General features: G+C 49.0%; 3 protein-coding genes across 3 annotated transcripts in view; 1 reads left to right on the top strand and 2 right to left on the bottom strand.

Moving 5' to 3' along the window:
* LOC119433206 (ubiquitin carboxyl-terminal hydrolase 24) overlaps positions 1–4,417 on the bottom strand; it is a 124,772-nt gene extending 120,355 nt beyond the window's left edge. The window contains exons 1-2 of the mRNA XM_037700362.2: positions 3,771–4,417; positions 28–187 (exon numbers count right to left, since the gene is read on the bottom strand). Coding sequence (XP_037556290.1) covers positions 28–187; positions 3,771–4,025 — 415 coding nt within the window. The 5' untranslated portion in view covers positions 4,026–4,417. The remainder of the gene's footprint in view (positions 1–27; positions 188–3,770) is intronic.
* A 7,411-nt stretch (positions 4,418–11,828) lies between these two features.
* LOC119432591 (probable ATP-dependent RNA helicase DDX5) lies at positions 11,829–13,280 on the bottom strand. Its single transcript, XM_037699753.1, has 2 exons — positions 13,029–13,280; positions 11,829–12,956 (listed from the first exon to the last, which is right to left on the bottom strand). Exons 1-2 carry the CDS (start codon positions 13,278–13,280, stop codon positions 11,829–11,831), a joined length of 1,380 nt encoding a protein of 459 aa, XP_037555681.1.
* A 1,914-nt stretch (positions 13,281–15,194) lies between these two features.
* On the top strand, positions 15,195–20,579 carry LOC119432589 (probable ATP-dependent RNA helicase DDX5). Its single transcript, XM_037699752.2, has 3 exons — positions 15,195–15,244; positions 15,322–15,517; positions 19,269–20,579. Exons 1-3 carry the CDS (start codon positions 15,195–15,197, stop codon positions 20,577–20,579), a joined length of 1,557 nt encoding a protein of 518 aa, XP_037555680.2.
* The last annotated feature ends 2,682 nt before the right edge of the window (positions 20,580–23,261 follow it).

Below are 23,261 nucleotides of genomic sequence, written 5' to 3'. Positions count from 1 at the left end.
CCAAACAACATTGTCATTAACAGTTACCTTCTTTGGCCAGGTTAGTAGCTGCAATGAGGCACTTGGCGAGCGACTCGTCCTTCTTGTATGGGATGGACCACTGGTCCACAAAGACCCGCTGTTCCAGCTCGTACAGGTTCGTCTGAGGAAACGCTGGGTTTCCATAGTCCGGCTTGGGAGAGCATGGCTGCGCATCCCAAAACAACATTAAGAAACAAAATCACAAGAAAGTGTAGCTTAGACGACTCCATGCAATGAAACCTTGCTATAGTACTCTCGAAGACCGTGATGAGTCTGACACACTAAAGAGATGTTTCCCGTGAATGCGATCTCTATGCCTCTATGAAATAATATGTGAGGGACAATGAACACTGCCATCGTTTAGTAAGCTATGGGCTGACTTCTGTTTTGCCATGCCACCACTTCCACAGACAGTGCCATAAGTCATAGTCCTCAGTAGATCCTGTGGTACCTATGAGCATAAGAACACAATTTTTCTTTTACTGCAACAGTAGCTAGAAACTTGAAACTCAGTTTGCTGCGTCGACCTATAGTTCTTATTACACCGCTGTCTTCATCATCCCAACACTGTTATGCCAACAGCTCACTTTCAACTCTGCCCTGTTATTAGCCCGATAATAATGATTATGATACATCATGAGTCTAATTAATGTCTACTACAGGAAGAAGGCTTCTACCAGAGACCTTTAATTTCTTCTCTTGCATCAGCTGCTTTTACTCTGGGCCTGCGAATTTCTCAACTGCGTTTCCTTTTCCTTGGCAGTCATTCTGTAACATACATCGACCACTGGACATCTGCCCTATACATTACAAGGCCTGCCCAGCTCCATTTGTTTCTGTTAATCTCAATTATAATATCAGCTACTTTTGTTTGTTTTCTAATACATATCACTGTCTTAGCGTCTCTTAATGTTCCTGTGCCTGTAAGTTTTTTTTTTTGTATTAACGACTTGTTACACAGTCCTGAGCTTCTCAAGTTTCTTTGTTGCCCTAAGTTTCTGCCTGATAGGTTAGTACTGATAGAATGCAATGATTGTGCACTTTTCTTTTCTATGATAACGTTAAGTTGCTCGTCATCATGCCAATGCGCTCCAACCCATTTTTATTTTTATGCACATTTCTTTGTGATGATACAGGTTCCATGCCATTGATCTAGCTATATGTCCTCGAACACAGCTTCAAAAGCCGTGCCACCAATCGTGCATTTTATTTATTCATGTATTCTAAAAGCACATTCAAGAATACATATGCGGGGGAGTGCTACAATAATAAAAGTACAAATAAGAATAGTAAGATACACGACATAATTATCTACAGCAGGAAAAATACATTTGCGAGAAAGTACTCAGCACTGAAATAACCACACATTCAGGAAAAGCTTCCACTTGCGAAGAAAAACATTATGGTCAATGAAAGATACAATGTTCTTTGGTAGTCTATTCCAATGGTATATGTATTTCCAAACGGAGTGGTGAATGATTATAATGGTTAGTGTATGCAGAAAAGGGTTGTACTTTAAATGAGTGATCTAAACACTGAAAAATACAATGAGCTGCATTGATTCATGAAACACATTCTCAAGTTAAGAAATTTCTCTCACTCTCAAGAAATTCTTGTTCTCTTGCCGGTTGCCAGGCTACTGGACACTACCTTAGTCTTCCGAATATTAATCCTCAAACCTACTCTTAGACTTTATTGGTTTAGCTCTTAAATCATTTGCCGCAAATCCATCTCAAGCATTGCTAAACAGGACCAGCTGTAAGCCACAGGCGGCTGAGATGTTCCCCATTGATCTTCAGACCTAATCTTTCCAAGACTAACAGTTTAAATACTTCCACCAATCCAAGCATGTAGTGAGGAGCATTGGATAAAATGTGCGCCCCTGTCGCACACCCTTTTTAATCGGTACTTGCCAGCTTTTATTGTGAAGAATTATGGTAGCAACGAAATGTTTGTGGGTATTTCCTCAGATATTCACATATGCTTTTACTCCCTGACTGCACAATTTCTCCATGACTGTTGGTATTTTTAATTAATCATATGCCTCTCTGTGATCTACGGAGGCCTATTATAATAGCAACAGTGCCATGAACCAAAACAAGATGAAGGTACAAGAGAAACCAAGTGCTAATTAGCAGTTGACACTTCCTTTTTGAAAAGGAAAGATGTTTGCATAGGCATTGAAAAAGCGTAAGAAGCACAACTAAGTGGTCGATTTTCAAACAGCACTTTATATTAATCGAAGAGGGCAGCGGACAGCCAACTTCCTTCAGGGAGGTGTAATGCAGTCTTATGCTCCAGTGAGATGGGCAAACTTAGTGATACTTTGAGTGAGTGAGCTCCGCCGCATCAAGTGTCAGATTAGTGCTGCGCTGCTAGACGAGAAAGGAAAGTGTCCTTTGGCTTTGATGGCAATGTCGATGAGAAGATTAGCATGCATGTTATGTTTGTTATTTTAGGGAATGTTTGCAAGATAACACTGTGCTATTAGATGCAGTATTTCGTTTGAATTTTAGTGTCAAAATATTAGATCAACCGCATTATTACGATCAATTGTCGCGATCCAATAGCACAAGACAGCATTGCATCTAAGGGAGGCAAAGGAAAAATGGCAATTTCGATTGCACATGATTTCATGTGTCAGGATCCCGCTTATAACAATTGAAATCACACACGCACACACACACACACACACAAAAGTAGTTAAAGAGCAAGTGCTGACCTTGTATTGAGTATATATTCATTTATTTTTGAAGCGCTGCTATCGAGGCTACACAGTTTGACGCAGAGAAGTGGGTTCGACGAACACACTTGCTGATGATTGTGTTTTACGGTGCGTGCCACTAAACTGTTCCTCTGACTGCCTACAAGTGACACAAATGGTGAAGTGCACACACTCAAAGTGACATGAAATTTGCCCATCTGACAGGGGCATTACTTCGAGATGCAACGTACTGAACACAATGCAACAATATGAACACAATGTTCTGTTCTACTGCATACAGCCTCCCCCCGCTATAGGTGCACTATTTAAGTTGCAATAAGTTGTAAAAGCAAGTTCCTGGTGATCACAGCGATTAGTTCTTCAGGCGTGTTGGCGTAGTTGCCGGGGGCAGGGAGGAGGTTGATACGTATCCATAGTTCCTGTTTACGAAACGCGGGTATTCGTGACAAGACACACCTAAAGCTTACACAAGCAAAACGAGGTCGAATCACTACTCGATAAGGTACTCTGTTTGGACACGGTGCGTTCGAGATAATGACCTCACGGCGAATTATCTTTGGAATCTTGGCGGCCTTCTTCACAATCTGAATTTCGGCTTTCGAAACGGATTACAGGTTTGGCATAAGCGGCAGAACAGCAAACTCGCGGGTGGAGTAAGGGTCGACCACAAAACTCCTCTCGGGAAACTACTGCAGCTACCGTTATGAAGGCAGCGCTGTGCCGGGCATCGCGTAGTAGTACAATAGGCAACGGCGTCGCACAAGGTCGAGCACCACGGCTGGCAATTAAAAAAGAAGTCAGGGGATATAAAAGATCAACATGGTAGGGACACACAATGGAGAGCGAGAATTAAACGCCGCGTTTTTCTCTTGGCTGCCTGCACGCCTTGCAAGGACAAACTGTAGAGCAGGAGAGGACAGCAGCGGAAAGACATATAAAAGCAGAGAGAGGGGGGAGAAAAGAAGCGAGCGACGCGCGTGAGAACGACGAAGAGCGTGCAGACACTTCCCGAGCGGCCAATTACCTTGGCGTCCGGCAGCGAATTGTAGGGAGGCGGGGCTGCGGTGGGCACGAGAGCCGTCGACGTGACGTCTTTCATCTCGACGTCTTCGGACGTGCCGGCGCTCGTGTACGGTCCGTACCGTACCTGATCGTTGGTCAGGATGGCCACGGCCTCGCTCAGGTCGTTGTGGCTGATGCGAAGCGCGTTCCTGATCTCTTCGATGTCCACGAATCCCATGCTGTACAACGTCTGAACGTTCTTCTCTGTCTGATCCATGGCGAAAAAATAAAGTTCGGGAATGCACGAATGATAGGGGGGGACTACACGGAGGACGCGTCAAACACTGAGACGGCGCCTCTCAAAGGTTTCGCGAGCCGTCGTTGACGGGTGGTGACGCCTCATCACCGAGTACCGCCGACAACGATGATTGACGGAGGACGACGTCTCGGCGTGATCCTCGCGTTAACGGGGGCATGGCCTGGGGGGGACGGTGTTAAGTTTTGCACACAGGCACGCACACAGAACAATAACGGGTGAGGTTTGCGAAGGTGCAGATGTGATGTGCTGCTTCCGTGAATTCGACGGTCGGGTGGGCGCGGTCAAATTAACAGGGGCGACCGAAAATATAAGAAACCATGCACATCCTCCGCTCGGCAACGCTTTTTAGGAAGCGGCCATTTTGAATGCTCCGCTACGCGCGCCCTGGCGAGGGATATGTAATAACTCCGATACAAATAAAATCATTTCTTAAATAAAATCTATAAAGTACTCTAAATAATAACTTATATCAAGTATTTTATTGTTATTTTTGTATAATTTGTTTTTAAAGCAAGATGTAACACATTCAGACGTTCGCTTGTTGTGGTCCCAGTGGTATGAGCATCAGTGCCACCGTCGTCTGCTGCAGTTGTGTAGTACATAGTGTACACTTTAGTTGTGTGGACAATTCAAGTTTACTAATTGTGTTGTATTCAAACTTATTCAAGTAAGCAAACAAGCTCCATGCCAGAAGGATATGACACAATTCAGTAATACGCATTCTTCCCCGTGTTCAGGCCAGAATCCATGGCGTAGAAGGAAAAACAGTGAGAACTCTTTCAAATCATTATTGGGAGATAATAGAGAACCTTTATGCGCTTCATGCGTACATAGTACTATTACAGAGCAAACAACTTGACATACATCCCGTCTCTTTCTGGTGTCGGGTAGTTTGAGCTGTCTTTGTACGATGTACTAGCTCAGTTTTCACTTCTATAAAAAAAAAAAAAAAAACACAAAATTATCCTTGCAGCAGAAGAGAACTCATGAACGAACACCGTTGATGCCATAACCATATATCGTATGCTTACCTTGTTGTTATCAGTGGTTTAAAAGGTTTTGAATCTATGAGCGAAAGCTTTCGGCCATTGTGTAATGATAATACAGGGATATAATACCTGCGCAGTGGCAAGAGTAGTGTAGAAATTTCCCTTACTCTCCCTGTTTCTTTTTTTTTTTTTTGCTTCCACTGAAAATCTGATACCTCTAAACATCACAAAAAATACTGACAGCCTGACAGCACCCTAAATAATTTATTATTATAGGTTTTATACAGCCAGTTTCGGTTTCGTTTCTACTGCGCTGTGACTAAGGGTAGGTTTTGTTGTGACTTAATCACGTAGTATGTGGTTACGTGAGAGCAAGACATTGCGACGTTTTGACAGACACTCGCTCGGTCCGACACTGACGCGACGGTCTGACAATGGATGCATGGTAGCGACTGTTTGACGGTGACGGCGTAAGGGCGGCATAATCACGATTGAATGCGACGGTATGTTTAGAATTAGAATGACGAATAGAGATTGACGTTGACGGAACAACGAGGGCTGTATGAAGACAATGGGATGACGTTACTAAAGTGACGACAATGATAAAACGACAGCGTTACGACGGCGGCATGATGACGACTGCGTAGCGACGATGACGTACGTGATGACGACGGCAAGAAGAGAGTCGGATGACAAAGCTGGAATAACGACGATGCAACGCGACCACGAGGGCATACCAGACCCCGAACCTAGTGGGTCAAGCTATTAGACAAGTTGGACCACTGGGTCAGAGTAATATGTGTGACGACGACCGCATGGCGAGGGTCACGAGGCTGGAATGACGACGATTGGAGGAGCACGCGAACGACCACGCGTCACGTGCGCGCAATTTTCGCGCTCCGCGTACTTCCACGTGCGGCTACTAGATGGCGAGAGCTGCACGTTGACCTCTGATGCAATGGTAAATCCGGGGATTCGGGGGTGCACAAGTGGCCGGCTGCGCCGGCACCATTTTAACCAAAAGGTTCGGTCCCGTGTAAAGGCCGCACCTCGTCAAAATTGTGGAAAAATCAAAAGTGCGGCCTTTACATGAGCCTATAAGGAATTGCCCTACAATGCCACATTTTCCCACGAAATGAGCAGAACGTTTCCATTTACTTGAAAGAAGCACAAACTGCCATTCTACGGCGGACTGGTGCTCAGCCACACAGTCTAGCTGTTTCGGCACTTTTGTGGGGCTTATTGCGTACGCTTCGCTTGGGCTCGACTCTGGTATACTCTGTTAATATATCGTTGAACAAGTTAATTAATACTGCATTTTCTGAAACTTCCGCAGTTTAAAAACGTCTATTCTTTTACAACGATGATAAAGTAGCAAGCTAATGCGCATTCTACATCACAATTGTGCGCATACATCTCCGTTTCCCCCTTTCTTATTCGCTGTGAAATACAAACAGTTAATGAGATAAAAATTTTTTAGAAAGCTAGGACACTGAGTTAGTAGCAGCATTAGGTTGCTTCAGACGAGACTACTTCTATAGACCTTGCATGCACGACAGCGATGCGACAAAGTTGTAATTATTTGAGGGGATAAAGTCATTACACACTAAACAGAAAAACACCCAGATGGGCGTTTTTCACTTGTCCTCTAGCGCATTCCCATTCGTACATGTTTTCGTTCCCATTGAATGGGCGTACGATAAAACTCCCATTTAGGTGGGCATTCCTTCGGCATACTACGGGCGTACCGTAACATGCCCACTTTACCCCCATTTGATTGGGAGGTTTTGCAGGCCACAATGGGAGTTTTATCGTTTCCAAATGGGAGAATTTGCGATGAAATTAAGGCGGCATTTAGGGCGTTTTTTTGGCATTAAATAGAGAGTTTATGGATGGAATTAAAGGCGTTTTAGTTTACGTGGGGTGAGCACGAAGCGAAAAGCTTGCTGGCGCGGGTGACACAGCACCCAACGGATCACCACAGGCCGAAATGTCGGACGCCGGCCACCAAGGCTCAAGGGAACGGGGCTGTCCGAGGAGCTGCCGCCCGAGCATGCGTTTCGCCAGCACGAATACCGCCGTTTGCAGCTATCGCCGGCGTCCGACACTTTAGCCTGCTGTATTCCGTCTGCCACTGCGCATAAGCGCGGCGGCGTCCCGCCACGAAACATTTCGCCGCGTGCTCGTCGCACGTGACACAATCGACGGCCCTGGGAATTGATGAAGTCACCCCTAATAGTGGCCGCTGTCTTGTGTCAAGCTAACAACGAGGCAAGGAAGAGTGAAAGAAAATTATAATAGCCGCCTTTCAACTCAATGTTATGATGTCCTGCGTCTAGACAGAGTCATGGCACACATGATCCCCATAATAATTTTTGCGATGTGCTTGAAACACGAAGCGATAACAAAATTTATATGCCTGTGGCGACCAGAGGGTGCGACAATCGTACATACCGCACTCGACTCGGGCTGTCACTGATTTCACGCAGATATTACAAATTGATTGATTGATTGCTTTATTTGCTTCGTCACAGTACAGCGTAACAAGAGGCGGAGGGAAACGCCGTTCAAATGACGGCTTGAAGGGTTGTTCGCCCCCTTTGTCAACAATGACAGTAACTGAAAGACAGCACTGTTTTTTTATTGCGATAGCATTTATATGGACACTCCAGGCGCATTTCTGCCGTCGTCGTCGGCGTTGCCGTGATGTTCCGTATAAAGTCCGAGGGCGATAGCATCGTCGCCGCGCGCCGTGTGCTGTATGTATGAGTGAAAGAGTGCGAGGGTGAGCCGAGGGTGGCGGCTCAATAGACAGGAGGGCGGCTCAATAGACAGTACTCTCGTAGGAATCTGTATTGATAGAGGTCGTCCATTCTGATGATCTTATATTTTTTAAATAGTGGTTCCCTAGGTGCTAGAACTGTAGCGTTGTCTATCTCAGCCTCAGCGTATTCTTCTGTATTCCCAATAATTTTGAGGTATAACGAATGTGGCTTAAAGTTCCAGTTATCCGCCTTAAGTTTATTTGAGTATTATTCGCGTGGTCACCCCATTGCAAAGAACTGGAGAAATGTATCCCCAAGTATTCTCACTGACTTCACTATGACTATATTTGAGCCTCTAAATACAATGTTATTCTGGACAGACGCTTAATTACCATTCGAATGAAAAAACTACGGCTTTCGTTTACGTGCATTTATTTTTAGCTTGTTAGTTGTCCAGTTGTGTAACTTCTGTAACACCTTATTAGCTTTGCTAGAAACAATAACACCTGATGCTGAGGTGACAATTACATCGCAAAAAAGAACACCCGCATACGCGCACCCATCCACACACGCAATTCACTCCAATAAGAAACAGCTCAGAGACCAAACGGCACTGCCGTCGGGATACAAACTGCGTGGCGTCTCTAAGCAAGCTCGATCGCATCTGCACCTCACTTGCTGCTTCCGAGCTCACTCAAGAAAGCGGCGATACCTTACTCTCACTCATTAAACCCCCATACCTACATCACCGCAGCAAATAAGTGGAATAAATTAGTTACCAGCCAACCATCAGCCCGTTTACTTGGCTCTCTTTTAGCTTTGCGGCCAGGCCTTGGATGTTCAGCGTGGCGAAACTGAGGGCTAGCTGCTTGAATATAGTGATCTTAACTGCGAACGGGATGTAGGCCTGGAACGCGGTACCTGCATGTCGCGCTGAACGCCTCTGGAGCCGCCCAGGGGATGGGCGGTCGACAATTTTTTCTCGTCGTTGGGCAGGTTCAACTGTCCTGATGCTGGTGCGCCTGCGCATAGGCATCCTTGCAGGCAGTCCCCCCGACATTCGGGGTGGTGGCCATATTCTTCGACTTCAACATCTAGAAGCGTTTTTTTACAGCACTGCCAACGCTGCTATAGCTGACATCGTTGGAGGGACGAATGTCTCCTTCTATATGTCGCCGGCGCTATATGACCTCCCTTGTTGACGTCCAATTTTATCAAAAAACATCCGTTGTCACGGTCGGCGCTGCAGAAGCGTGTATTCTAGGGAGCCTAAATGCAAGTCTTGCTTAGTCCCCCTTTTCCATTCGGCCGCAAGGCTCTCTGTTGTCCTCTCGGGCCACCGCACTGACAGCGTCTCCTGGGCCCGCCCGACCACTGGTCCCAGCTTCGTTGCGTCCTCCGTATCGATGGTGTCCATCATGTGTTTGATAGCCTCTGCGTTCTGAGCTGATCCGGCCGACGCTGCGTAGAACCGCACACACTGGGCGTCGACTTGTGCAAAACGTCCACAGCGGGAGCAACGAGACACCCTGCACTGCCTTCGAACGTGACCCGATCCTTGGGAGCGCAGCCACTGCACCGGCCGGTCGGGCGTAACGACCAAGGTGACTCAAATATGATGCGGGAAGTCACACACTTTTATTCCGTTCTTCAGTTTAAGCACCACCGTCCGAGTCATAACAACCCCGCGTGGAAGGAGTCAGAGACGCCTTTCCACCTTGCCACCTTTCCACGCGCTAGTGTTCTCACGTCGTCTTTGCCACCTTTCAGAACGCCGTCAACGGCGTCCGCAAGTCGGCGTCCGCCACTCCGGGCAACAATGAGTCACGACGCAGCCTCACCCGCTGTTCTTGTGGGTCGATCACGAAGCGACTTGAGACCTTCGACCCTTGACTTGCTAATTCAGGGCCCGCATCTGCCTCTTTGCGTCTGCGCTATTCAGCGTCAGAGCCCACAAATGTGGTTGACTTCGTTTGCCCCTGACGGCACGACAACAACCCCCCCCTCCCCCCAACCCTACACGAGAGGACTGGGAGGCGGCCCTGCTTGGCTGCTCAGACCTTCAAGCCCAAAGGGCCTTGGTCCAGAGAGCCAGGACGGCGGCTTCGACTAATGGGGTCCCGGACTAGGGACACCACCTAGTATGTAGGTTCCCATTAGGGGGTTCACACCTCTCGATCATTATTGTGCAATAAAAGCTTCTCACCACCAACAGCTGCGAGCACGCCGGCGTTGTTGCGGGTATTGCGAAAATTTTCCATTTGGAAGGACCGCGAACACACGCAATCGCGTAACAACGCCGGTGTTCAACTCGATACACCCAGTATAGGTAAGCGCGGCAGAATACTCTGGAACTCCTTGTATTTGTTGGTGCTGCCACACTGTGCTGCGGTAGCCCACTCCCTACATTCCAAATCTGCTCAGCTCGTTGGCTGAAGTGGAAGTGAGAGGGAAAGATTTGATTGGAAAGGTCACTATTTCTGCTTCCCAGCGGGGAGTGCGGGCCGACACCTCCTAGAACCATTCTAAGTAATTGGCCTGAAACAGCTGGTGTTTAAGCCCATAATTTCAACATCCTTAGCCAAAGGCTAGTCATGATCTATGCACTTTTTTATAGGCAAATAAACGATGGAGGCACAGTAACGTACAAAAAAAAAATAAGGTGCAGTCTGTTCGAAGAATGAAGCGAGAAGGACATTGCCCACGGCCCAGGCCCACGACAGCCCCAACACTGCAGCGCCGAGCATCCACCATCCTCAGGGGCTTGATATTAGCTCCTTGTGGCACCGACTAGGTCCTACCACTACAGTGCACTAGAATTATAGTGCACTATATACTGCCGTGCTCCGACTTGGATTGTAGCAATGCGGAGCCTGCTCTAGATTAGGGTCAGAGTGAGTGAGAGAAGCCGAACATACAATAAAGTCAGTTTTAGTTAAACTCTATGGAATGTACAGCCGCTTACCTGAGCAACCGGACAGCAGGAAGCGGAAACATGTCAGCACTCCTTGTAAAAAATTGAGTCACTTTTTAGCATACGCCCGAAGGCGAAGGCCTGCACGCTCAAGAGACATGTATTAAATTACTTGAAATTCTCATTCGAATGCGTTGTTACTTATTGTTTTCTCCCACCAAAGGTCGTGGGTGGGAGTGCCACCGAAGGTCGTGGGTTGAAGTGCCTGAATTAACTCTATCTTAATTAACTTTGGCTTTCTTTTCGGCATGATGAGCGGCATCGGAGCCAGCTGTGGAAGACGACGACGACGAACGCGGGAGCAGTGGCACGAGCGCGGGGGGCAGTATGGAAACGCTGGCATGATGAGCGGTATCGAAGCCAGCTGTGGATGATGACGCCGAACGCGAGAGCAGTGGCACGAGTGCGTCTCTGCGCGAGGCGAGCTCACATGACTTTCTGTACCGCACGCCGCGTTTTCAAGCCCACCGTCTGATGACGGATTTAAGGCTTGTGTCTGAAAACTATGGCGGACCAAAAAAGCGCGCACCCGCGGCTGGGGACGCCACGCCACAACGGAAGTTGCAGCTGCAACGGGACCGAAATCATTTCCTCGCGGGGGAATTCTTTTAGTCTCCACCTATTTGCGGACAGGCCTATTTGCGTTCTGCTGCTGAAGTTTTGATTGGCGAAGCTGGGTTACACGTGGGAAAGAGATAGGCGCCCCCAGCCAATCAGCACTTCAGCAGGAGACGAAATAGACATGTGCACTAGGTGGATACTCACAGAATACACCCCCCCCCCCCCCCCCCCCCCCCCCCCCCCCCCCCCGTCACGCTCTGAAAGAATTAGTCGAAGCGTCTACACTCCCATAAATTCCGAGTAAGGAATTAGAGCAACATACCAGCTGTGTAATTTTTCGATCCGTACAAGTGGCTGCCGTATTTTCCACTAGTTGAGGCAATTTTAAGAGTATTCTTAAGGGCTTCGAGTTCTTTTTAAAGGTCCGCCGTCATGCCAAGCACCTCGCCGCCCCGCCGTTTTAAACACGTCATCATTTGGAACGACCTTTTTTTGCCATGTTGTAGAGTTCTGGCTCGACCGGCTGATTGGCGTCCTTCAGAATCGCTGTCAGGTTCATGGCGTGCACCTGCTGGGTTCGAAGGATGAAGGTGTGAACCACGCCTGGTTCACCTGAGCGTGCAACGTGGCTCGACCTGCGCACGTAGACCTCCGAGCAGTCCGGGCAGTCGTAGTTAACGACCAGCCCCACGTTATCTAGGACTAAGTCATGCGCAACCTTGTCCGTCGTCACGAGAGCTCTCGACGTACCAGTCCGGAACAAGGAAACGATCCACTCGCGCTCCTCTTTGGTCTTCTTTCCGCGAAGACCAAAGGCAGACCATCCCCGGAGTCGCAGCTTCCACGCAATCTCGTCGGCCTTCCTCCCCGTGTCAGTGAACACAACGGCTTTCTTTGACTTCTCCTTGAGGACCTCGTCCAAGAGCTCGGCGAGTTTCCCATCCTTCTCTTCCTCCTGGCACACGTCGACGGTCATTTCCACGCCGTTTTGAGCGGGTAGCTGCACCGTACCGAACTTGACTTCGACGTAGTCGTCAAGCAGATCCTCGACAAACGGCTTGAGCTCGCTTTGCCAGGATGTGACCCACATTATCGTCTGGTGGTCCGGCCGGCAGAGCTCGGTAATTTTGAGGACGTGGGGCTTGAAACCCATTGTCAGCATGCGGTCTACCTCGTCCAGCACGAGGTACGTGCAGCGGCGCAGATTCACCTTGCCTTCCTCGAGGAACTCGATGAGGCGTCGAGGCGTGGCCACGCAGATGTGGCAGCCCTTCCTCAGCTCGTCGTACTGATCTTCTTTGGGCTCCCCGTTCGAGGCGCACACACTGCGCACTCCGGCGCGCTCACCGAGCTCTGAGCACACGAGGTGAATCTGGTTGGCCAGCTCTCGTGTCGGAGCCAGAACGACGGCGATGGGTCCGTCAGCGTGTTGCAGGGGCGGCTGCCGGCTGACGTGGATGACTGCCGGCAGGACGTATGCGAGCGTCTTGTGCGATCCCGTCTCCGCGATGCCCAGAAAGTTCCTGCACGTGAGTGCGATGGGCCAGCAGTGTGCCTCGATGCACGTGGGCGAAGTGCAGTCGCGTCGCGCCTCGATGCTCTAGACGATGAAGTCGGGGAAGTTGGACTCTTCGAAGGCGAGGATGGGCTTCGGCACGTCGCTCCCTTTCACCGAAATCCCGTTGGCCCTTCTGTATGCGGCCACTTCGGCCGACGACCGGTTGGTCGTGGCTGGGTGTTCCTCGTACAGCTTCTTCTCGAACGGCTGCAGCTGGATGTTCATCCTGTGAAGTTTGCGAAGCAACCACCCAAAATTGCTTTCCCAGTAGTATTCGGCCCCGTTCCGTCTCCTGCGAATCTTGTTGTAGCGGTAGTCCCCTTTTTCTTTGTCGAAACTTGGCATTAGATCCCAGATGATAGGCATTTCGTTCCTGGCTTCGACAGAACGTCCTCCGCGCTTTCGGGAGAGCCGAACGGGGTTGTTTGTGTCGTCGGCGGCAGCTCCCGACGCCGGTTGTTGGAGCTTTGTTGTTGATGATGATAATGACGTCATATATTGTGGCGCATATCCACTTGGACAGGCCAGGAATTTGGCGGTGCTGGCAAAATGCATGAGAAGATGCCTTGAACGCTCATTAAACGAAATTCGGAAAGCTTAAAAAAAATGTCACAGTTTCGCCCCTAAGGGCGAAGCAATGAATGCGATAGGAACACAGCAATGTCATACGAAGTAAGGTGAGCGGCCTTGGTAGCAATATGAATTGTAGTAAACATGAGCTGATTAAGTAAGCAGGTGTGCTGCGGCGTAAGTAGACCGACATGAAGAGAGACTCGATGACCACGAGAAGGCGCGTGTGAAATGGTGGTGTTGATGAGAAGCGCTGCCCGTGGGCAGCGCGTGCGAAGGGACACACCTGTAGTGCTGCACTGCCGATCTGGGCAGCATTGCATGTGTAGCGTGCGTTGGAAAATGTGGCCCGACTATTACTAACTGAATGAACAAGCGTGGTGTGAGCGCGCACAAACAAACATGAATAGATCACACTGAATGACTGCAGACAACGACTGTCAAAACGCTGGCAGCGCAACGTACCTTCGCCCGCGCGGGCGAAGGTACGTGCGGTCTATCAACGGAAACTGAGCGGCATAAAGGTCAGAGCCGTGTGGAGATAAGAGACGGTGCGGTCGAACGAACGACGAGCGCGGTTGTTGGAAGCGTAGAAGTGCGCCCCCCCCCCCCCCCATGCTCCCTCCGGCGCTGGCTTCCCGCTTCCTGGCTTGCGCGTGGGAGAGATAAGAGACTGTGCGGACGAGCGCGGTTGTTGGCAGAAGAGTGCCCCCCCCCCCCCCCCCCCCCCCTGCTCCCTCCGGCGCTGGCTTTCCGCTTCCTTGCTTGCGCGTGGGAGATTGAGTGCGTTCGCTCTCCGTGATAGCGCGCGTCCCCCCACGCTTCCGCTGGGGCATACGGCGCGCGGCGAAGATTTTATCTATACGGAACGTCACGGCGACGGCGACGGCGACGGCGACGACGACGACGACGGCAGAAATCCGGTTGAAGTGTCCATATAATTGCTATCGCAATAAAAAGTGGGACTGAAGTCTGACGCAGAAGAAATGTCGCGTGTGTTGCAAATGAAAAGGAAGAAAGGGATCTTCGAAAATAGAGATATTGAGAGGAAAAAAATAATAATTTAAGCTATTAGGTCAATACAATGACTGATTAAGAAAAATTGAAGTTGTAGTACGTTGGCATTTTTTTCTCGCTGCAACATAAATGAAAAATTCCTTAGTATGATTGAATTCACCAAACCGTCATCAATAAACTTAAAATTTCGAACATTGATGTGAATCCGCAAGAAATACCTCAAGAACTTCAACGGCAGAGTTGATTAACTACATCAAACAGTCATCTACACAATTCTCAAGTATCGATTTTGGTGACAGAGACCCAGCAAAAGAGACCCGACAGTGATTGCGTGTGGGGAAAACCTAATTGAAGAAGCGAGAAAAGAACGGAAAGGAAAAAGCTGCCTATAATTGTGGGCTCCTTTGTCCAGAGCTGAAGCAGCGCGGGCTGCTCACTGGGTCTAATTTAGAAGAAGTATTTGCCCCTCCGGAGGTTGAGGCGCAAAAAACACTTCATGCTATCCACAAACTTCATGCCATCCGTGATCGTTCTGCGCTTATTGACTGCATTTTTTTAGATTTTTCGAAAGCATTTGACAAAGTACGTCATAAACTGCTTCTCTACAAAGTACGCCAGCTTAACATAGGCACTAAACTGCTCTATTGGCTAGAAACCTGGGTAATAACCGTACCCAGTTTTTGTCTACAAATAATGCAAATTCAGGGAACACTGCTGTTCGATCTGGGGTTCCTCAAGGGACGGTACTAGGCCCTTTACTCTTTCTTATTTATATTAATGACTTACCTACATGTGTTTCCTCGTACATTAAACACTTTAGCGATGTTTGTGTTGTCTATCGAGAAATAACCTGCGCTGATGATACTAAAATTCTTCAATCCGACCTTGATGCTAATAACAAATTGTGCAACATATGGTTGAAGGAACTGAACATAACAGAATGCAAACATATGCGCATACTTAGAACGTCATTTGTTTCGTCCATTTACCACATCATTAATACTTCTTTGGAGACTGTGTCCTCATACAAATACCTGGGCATTCACATTACATCAAACTTCTCTTGGACTGACCACATTTCTTATATAGTGAGCAACGCTAATAGAATTTTGGGGTAACTCCGTCGTAACTTCGCACAACTACCTTCATCCATATAATTAGTCATGTGAAAAACGCTCATTCGCCCGGAACTATAATATGCTGCCTCCGTCTGGGATCCAAGCCACGAAAACCTAATTCGGTCACTATAAATGGTTAAAAATAGGTTTACGCGTTTCATTCTTTCTGACTACAACAGAACAAGAAGTATATCTTCCATGAAATTAAGACTTCACCTATCATCCCTTGCATCCCGTCGTAAGTTAATTCGTTTGAGATTGTTTCACGCCGTGTCTCATCATCCTCAGCTCCGCAAGGAGCTTATGTTGCCTCCTGAGTATATTTCATATCGCTTAGATCACGCACAATAAGTTCGAATTCCTCTTTGCAGAGGAGGAGGAAATAACTTTAATGAGTCCTGAGGAACCCCTCCCCACCCACTTTTGTTTAGTGGTCGGCAGGGGTCGCGGGCCGCACCCACGTTGGGACGGGAAGCCCGTGAGCCTCCGCCCTTTCGTGAGCCCTCTGGACAGCCCGGAGCTGGGTCTGGTGGTCGTCGCTTCGCAGGGCGTCCTCCCAGTCTTCTTCTTTACGGAACATGGTGCCGCTTAACGCGGAGCATTGCCATAGCATGTGGGCTAGCGAGCAGTAAGATTCGCCACAATCCGGACATTGCGGCTCTACCTCTGGTGAATAAAGGCTCAGTCTGCCTCTCGAGGGGAACGACCCTGTCTGAAGCATTCTGAATATCGATGACTGTGGTCTATTGAGTTTAGCGTGGGGGAGCGGGAAGGCCCTCCTCGACAGCTGATAGTGCGTTGTTATTTCGTTGAAGGTGAGCAGCGGGTCTCGATGCTCCCCTCCCTCCCCGCCACTTCGCTCGCCACGATCGCCGCGGTGCGTGAGTCCTCGCGCGCGGTCGTGCGCCAGCTCGTTGGCGTTGGGAAAGTCGGGGTGCACGTCGGCCCCCATGTGGGCCGGAAACCATTTGACGATGTGATGACCCGCGGCTCCCTCGTTGCCGAGGACGGCCGCCGCTTCCCGCGATATGGAGCCCGAGGCGAATGCTCTGGCCGCCGATTGCGAATCTGTGTACAGGGCTCAGCGAGAGCTGTCTCATCAGACTTTACCATGCCTCTTTGCAGAACTGCCACTTTTTTTTAATCATTACTACCACGGACACCAGAAGAGTGGAATTATCTTCCTCCGGATGTAATCTTCACCATCAAAATCACCACCTGTTCAAGAACTCGGTAGCTAACATTGTGTAGCTAGAATTTGATGTGTGTTATTGTTATTTTTGTCTTTTTTGTCATATACTATATCTATATACTCTTTCACATGTAACCCGCTCCCCTCTATAATGCCTTAGGTCCTCAAGGTATGTTAAATAAATAAATAAATAAATGAATAAGTAAATAAATAAAGAGAGAAAAAAATAAATAAACAAAATATAAACAATTCTTTCTTATTCTATGACTTTTTCGCCATTAACCTTCCGCTGTAGGTCCACTTCGCCCGTCAGTCGCACCAAGTCAGAAAACTGCGAAAGCTAGTCCCATCAACGTGATGTGTGCGCCCTGAAGATGCACTAATTAAAATGACTTTTTTCTTCGGTATAGCCGGATGCTACCCCGTTTCGAAATAAAGAAACGATGGCTCTCCGCAGATCGCTCGGGCACTGGCTACTCGGAGCTGCCGGGGAGAACGGATTTTTAGGCGTATATAATAGAAACTTTGGAGTTGCAGTATGACACTGTCGAGCCCTTTCGGCACGTATGCGACATCGCTCTGCCAAATCATCGCTGAGGATCCGTTTTCAGTGCATTTTTAACCTTATGTTGCACGTCGCCGGGATTTTCGACCAGCCATCGCGAGCTAAGCAAGGGGAAGCGGACCAATCCCAGATGCCGCCACAGCCATTCTTATAACCGGTTATCTACTTTCACTGCGCTAGCTCAAATCCACGGACACCCTCTGCCCTTATGCGTGCTCCACGCGTCTTGTGAGACAATTACACAAGAAATACCGGCCTAGGTAGCAATGCGATTTGTCTTCAAGGCTACCAAAAATAATCAACTATAACAAGGAGAGCCTTTGATTAGGCTGTTCGAATAATGCTGCGGGTCACCACCCGATGCTTTCGCCGGCGGTTACGTAAAGTTAACGTCAGGAGATTGGAATGAAATTTATGTTATACGGCCCCAGGAGGAAGCAGACGACGATGAAAACAGGCGTAGATGAGGAAGGATGAAGAAATTTATTAACGCATTTCTTAGTGGTGTGCGAATAACAGTTTTTCAGACCAGATGAAATAGTGCCATAAAACAAACTGAATCGACTGCGAATCGAATAGAGCAAGAAGCGAATTGAATCAAATCACGAATATTTTTCGAAAAATCTTGCGAATAGTGATCAGCCTTCTCATGATTACTGTCAAATAGTTTTCGCATCCTCGTATTCAAACAAAGTTTATGTCACTGTACTGCACATTATAAAACATGCATTTAAAAGCACCAATTTATTAGCGAATTTTATTAGAGATAGTTCGGCAGTTTGCGGACACCGGGATTTTCTGGAGCCTATGCGGTCTTTCAGTGTCAGGCAAAGTTTAGAGAGGTCGTCTGCGTGCCCAATTACTATCTTTTTTATACTTTCGTGACCAAAACAGAAATACGTGCCGTCTGATTTGAGTGACGGCAAAACATGAAAAAATAAATTCTTTTAAATTCGGAATGCAAGCGGCACAGGTGCCACTGTTTTATCATGTACGTGGAAGTGAATCGCATTCGTTTTAAAAAAATTCTTGGGTTTCACGTGCCAAAACCAGAAAACCACCGTAGTAGGGTATTGCACATTCATTTTGACTACACGTGGTTCTTTAAACGCGCTTCATCATTAAGTACACGTCTTTGGATTTTGCCCGCATCGAAATATGGCCTCGAGTTGTTTACCAGAGCTACACCATAGCCACTCAGCTATCGTGGCGGGTAGTATTTGTATTTCATCCAGGACACAGGTGTTGCTTCTATAAATAGTACTAGAAAATACCCACTTCTAAGGGCCACTTGTAAACAACATTTTGTTTCCGGGAATCGTGTTTGGCGAGAAAAGTCTGGCTGTTTGAGGAACAGAGAGCATCATCATCATTATAATAATGATGATGTCATCATCATTGTCAACTTCCTGTGGCGCTGGTCATGACAGATGACGAAAAATGAAGGGGTGAGCTGCACGGGTACCGGCTGCGCCGCGTTAAAGTGTAAATTGTTGCCGTCAATCAGAAGAGATTGCTTAAATGTTCAGCATGTCGAACGCGTCGAGTGCAGCTGCTGATGCATTAAGAAGGACCTAGCTGACGCTTTCCAGCAGTAGCAGCTCAACATGGCGTACAGCGGCAAAAGAGATTTCCCATCGTTCATAGTGGAGATGCCATACGGATTCGATCTCTCCGGTGAGCCAAACGCTGCCCCGAGGAATGGACCGCACGAAGGGCGTCGGGCTCCTGTCGCGTTCATAGTGGAGCCAGCGGTGGACTTGGGAAATCGTACGACGTGGTCGATGAGGCCGACCGACGTTAAAGCGATGTTGGCGATAGGATTCGTAGGGCCGAACGCTTCCCGGAGCAGCCCAGTGAGTCATAACCTGTGCATGCCAAACTGGACAAAGGTTGACTTGCCGACTTACGAGAAAGATTTCTACCGCGAACACTTCAGGACGGCCCTGCGATCGATGGAAGAAGTGGATGCCTACCGGAAGGCCAACGATATCATTGTTGCAGGACGCGGTGTACCTAAGCCCATCCTTCAGACAGACGAAGCCGGCTTTCCTGAACTCATGACGAGGATCATCGAAACACGCCACCCTGGCTCGTCACCGACCCCATTGCAAGCTCAGTGCTGGCCCGTAGCGCTAAGCGGCAGAGACCTCGTGGCTGTAGATTACGGCGCATCGGAAGGCAAGTCACTGGCCTACCTCGTTCCGGCCATCATCCACATTCAGCACCAGCCGGCCATGCAGCGTGGTGGTGGACCCATTGTTCTAGTGGTTACAGCGACGCGGGAGGTGGCCCAGCAGGTTCAGATCGTCACCCGCGAGCTTATCGACGGGACAGGGATCCGAACGATGTACCTCGTCTCAGGTGAACCAAAGACACTGCAGTTGAAGCAGCTCGAGGAAGGTGCTGAGATTTGCATCGCGACGCCAGGTCGCCTCGTAGCCTTTATGGAGGAGTGCAAGGTGAATCTGCTCTGCTGTACGTACCTGGTGCTGGACGAAGCGGACCGCATGTTGGAAATGGGCTTCGATAGGGAGCTTCGCACCATTGCGGGCAACATCCGACCAGACCGTCAGACACTCGTGTGGCTGGCATCCCGAGCGAGAAAGGCGCACCAACTAGTCCAAGCATTATCGAAGGACTGCGTCACCGTCAGTGTCGGGATGGCTACCAAGGACAACCAAAACCAACGAGTAGAACATATCGTTGTGGTATGCGAGAAGGCCGAGAAGGAAGACAAGCTCATCGCCCTCTTCGAGGACATCCTCCACGATGAGAGCGACAGGGTTATCATCTTTGTCGAGATGAAGCAAACGGTGGAAGACCTCGTGTCCAGCGTGCGTCTCCAGGGCTGGCCCGCCATGGGCATCCACGGAAGGAAAACGGCGCAAGAACGCGACTGGGCGCTCAGTGCCTTTCGTTTTGGCAAGGTTCCCATCTTGGTGGCGACCGACGTGACCGGAAGAGCTCTGGACGCGGCCAACGTGCGCTACGTAATCAGCTACGAGTACCCGACCAACCCTGATGAATACCCGCGTCGCTTCAAGCACGCGGATCGGCCGGACGGGACGGGTAGAGCATACACGTTCGTGACTCCCGATAACTGCGTCCGGGCCACGGAGCTGATGTGGTTTCTCCGAGAGGCCCAGCAGGTGATACCTGCAGACCTTCGTAAGGTCGCGAATAAGGTGGCGCGAAAGTAGACTGCGGACGACGACACTCCTTGACGTCGCCGTGCGGCTAGGAGCTTCTGGAAACCACCGGTGGAATCGCTGCTTGCCATCGACAATGTCTGATCCACCGTAGTGACAGTGAAACAGTGCTTCATGAATTTTGAACTTGCCTACACTCGCTGTTGCTTAACCCTTGCATGGAATCCTGCATGGAATAAAACAGCATGCCGTGAACAAGCCATAACAGGCTTCCTTCGTTTCTTTAGAAACAGCAGAACAATAAAGTCCAGACGTGCAGCTTCCGTGCGCGCCATGTCGGCCGCTTGGACATAACGGTCGTTATAAAACATCCGCTATGCAATCTCCTCTTTGGTGTTCCTGATGTTGATGATTGCATGTTATTGGCACAAGGGCATGTAAGGCCAAAGAGCGCCAGGACAGGTGTCTTGGTTTAGCACAAGTGTGAGTTCAAAACTACGATTTCAAATATACATTGCACTACGGCGCCAGCTGTGGAAGAAGACGACGACGACGATCGCGCGAGCAAGTGGCACGAGCGCGTTGGCGCGGTTGCGCCGAGGGGTGCCAGCGACCTGTGGAAGACGACGACGACGCTGGAGCAATTGTGATCATGATAGTTTTTGTTCGGGGACAAAGGACATGCCCTTGCCAATATGCTTTATTACATTGCTGTAATAAAGCATATTGGAAATCTGCGCTTTGTTCGGCTACAAAGAGAAACAAATTGACGATGGCGCTGTGTGCGTATCCAAGCTCCACGCATATGCTAATGCATGTGCATGAGTAATTGCGGGTTCTTCCTATCAACTGCTGCGTCTCCGTCGGACCAGCTGACTTGTTGCCCATGCATATGCATGGAGGACCCTGGTTGCTGCTGAATCCTCGATGCCAGGAATGCAACTTTTCTTTGGTAAAAGAAGATTAGCAAGCTATATTGTCAGCGTGCCTTTGAATGTACAACGCATTGAAGCCCGAACGGTTGGTCTAAATAGCTTAGAGCCCTTTGTGTGCTGCACCTCACGCTAGACAGCTGACATTACTTCTCCGTCACGAAGTCCCCGTGCCTATCAAACGTCCGCATCTCCGGCCGGCTGGTCTTTCAATGGCTGCACCTATACACGACAAACACACTAGGCGGCAGCCATAATGGGCAAGACTTTACATAATTGCCGTCGCTGCGTTTAACCACACATTATCAATATGTGTCTGGAAAAAATCGTGCATCTCGACATTTTGTCTTCCTATGCTTCGAGCACTGTTTGCACGGATCTAGGCTCTTACTCTTACTTCGCAGCAGTGCGCCTACAATGGCGTGGTCACTCGCGGCCTTTCTAGGGTCCAGCAGTCCGTTGTGGCTCGTCGAAAAGAAGGGTTGAAAGATTCGTTTTCCTGCACTACACTGTGGTGTTGTCATTATGTGTTACAGCACTACAGCTGACAGATAGGGGCCTAGATTCCTTCATATAGTTTTGTTCCCACCAAACTTTCCTCTCCAACATGTGCAAGTTTCGGCCAGTCTCTACCAATGAATATATTCTGGCCAAGTTCTCGCCCTAGCAAAGCTCCGAAACGGCGAGCTGCCTCTGAAACCTTAGCGATTTAAACCGACCGTTCAGGATTCAATGCGTACTACATTCAATCCCATAATATCCACCGGTTTACTTGTCAGTCTTCGATTTTGGGGGCTTGCTGCGAGTAGAAAGAGAAGTCGCCCGCCGTGAGTTTGAACGTGTGATTCAACTCGGCATTATACGCCATTTCCTCCACTAATGGGCCCGTGCCCCACCATATGGTATCGAAGCAGGACAGCGGAGACTGACATCCTTGCGATGATTACGTCGTTGAATGCCGTCACTACTGCCGATCAGTATCACCTTCCTTACTTACATGGCCTCGGCGCTTGTTTCGCAGGAACCAATATCGTAAGGTAAGCGTAAGGTATTGGATGTCCTTTGTGCGGAGGATATGCCGCCCGGTCTTTGCGAGAGCCGCTCGTAGGGTGCAATGCGCTGGACCTCATTAACTCATCAGATCTATTATGCAGACCCAGTTCTGTTAGCTTCATATTCGCCGTCGATTGAGGGACGTGCAGGGCTTGCTTGTGTGCCTTGTATAATGATATTAAGTGTCAACTGCAACAGAATCTTACTTGGGCTAAACTGCCTATAAATGCTTACCTAGTACTATATATTAATGTAAGCTTGGCGAAGCCACGGGGCTGCTAATTGTCTAATTTTTCTCATTAGCCACCTTTAGATAGCACCTAAACAGACGACGCGTGTCCCTGGTGGAAAAGCGGTAGCGATTCGGAAATGGCGAACGTTGGAGAATCGCGCAAGACTGCTGGTCTCTCAGTGCGCCTAGGCGCCCAGCCGCGTCGCTCGCTCAACAGGCACAAGTTGATGGGCCGTCTTTCCGGGCGTGCTTTCTCGTGGAGGACGTGATTTGAGCTGTTGCAAGAACGCCGTCGCGTTGCGTGGACATCCGGTTCTCGAACACGTACTCGAACACCAGCGATGGCCGTGCAGCACGCAACGCTGAGTACAGGAAGGCCGAACACATCTTTCCTGTCCCAGCGTAGAGAGCTCAAGCGTGCACCGCGGCGCAGCAGGAAAGTGCGACGTGGAGCAGCCAATGAGCACAAAGCACGTAAACTGCAGTTGGCGAAGCCGCACAAGTTACACTGCAACA

The sequence above is a fragment of the Dermacentor silvarum genome, chromosome 11 (genome assembly GCF_013339745.2).
Source record: "Dermacentor silvarum isolate Dsil-2018 chromosome 11, BIME_Dsil_1.4, whole genome shotgun sequence".
Classification (NCBI taxonomy): Eukaryota; Metazoa; Arthropoda; class Arachnida; order Ixodida; family Ixodidae; genus Dermacentor; species Dermacentor silvarum.
The sequence above is the reverse complement of the archived record's forward strand: the minus strand, read 5'-3'. Positions and strand labels throughout refer to the sequence as shown.

Bases quoted from the DNA above. Each gene is read 5' to 3' on its own strand.
- LOC119432591 (XM_037699753.1), bottom strand. From the start codon at position 13,280: ATGCCTATCATCTGGGATCTAATGCCAAGTTTCGACAAAGAAAAAGGG. The intron at 12,957-13,028 runs GTGAAAGGGAGC...TTCATCGTCTAG, and splicing joins GAAGGGCCAACGGGATTTCG to AGCATCGAGGCGCGACGCGA.
- LOC119432589 (XM_037699752.2), top strand. From the start codon at position 15,195: ATGCAAATTCAGGGAACACTGCTGTTCGATCTGGGGTTCCTCAAGGGA. The intron at 15,245-15,321 runs GTACTAGGCCCT...TAAACACTTTAG, and splicing joins CTGGGGTTCCTCAAGGGACG to CGATGTTTGTGTTGTCTATC. The intron at 15,518-19,268 runs GTGTCCTCATAC...AACTGGACAAAG, and splicing joins TTAATACTTCTTTGGAGACT to GTTGACTTGCCGACTTACGA.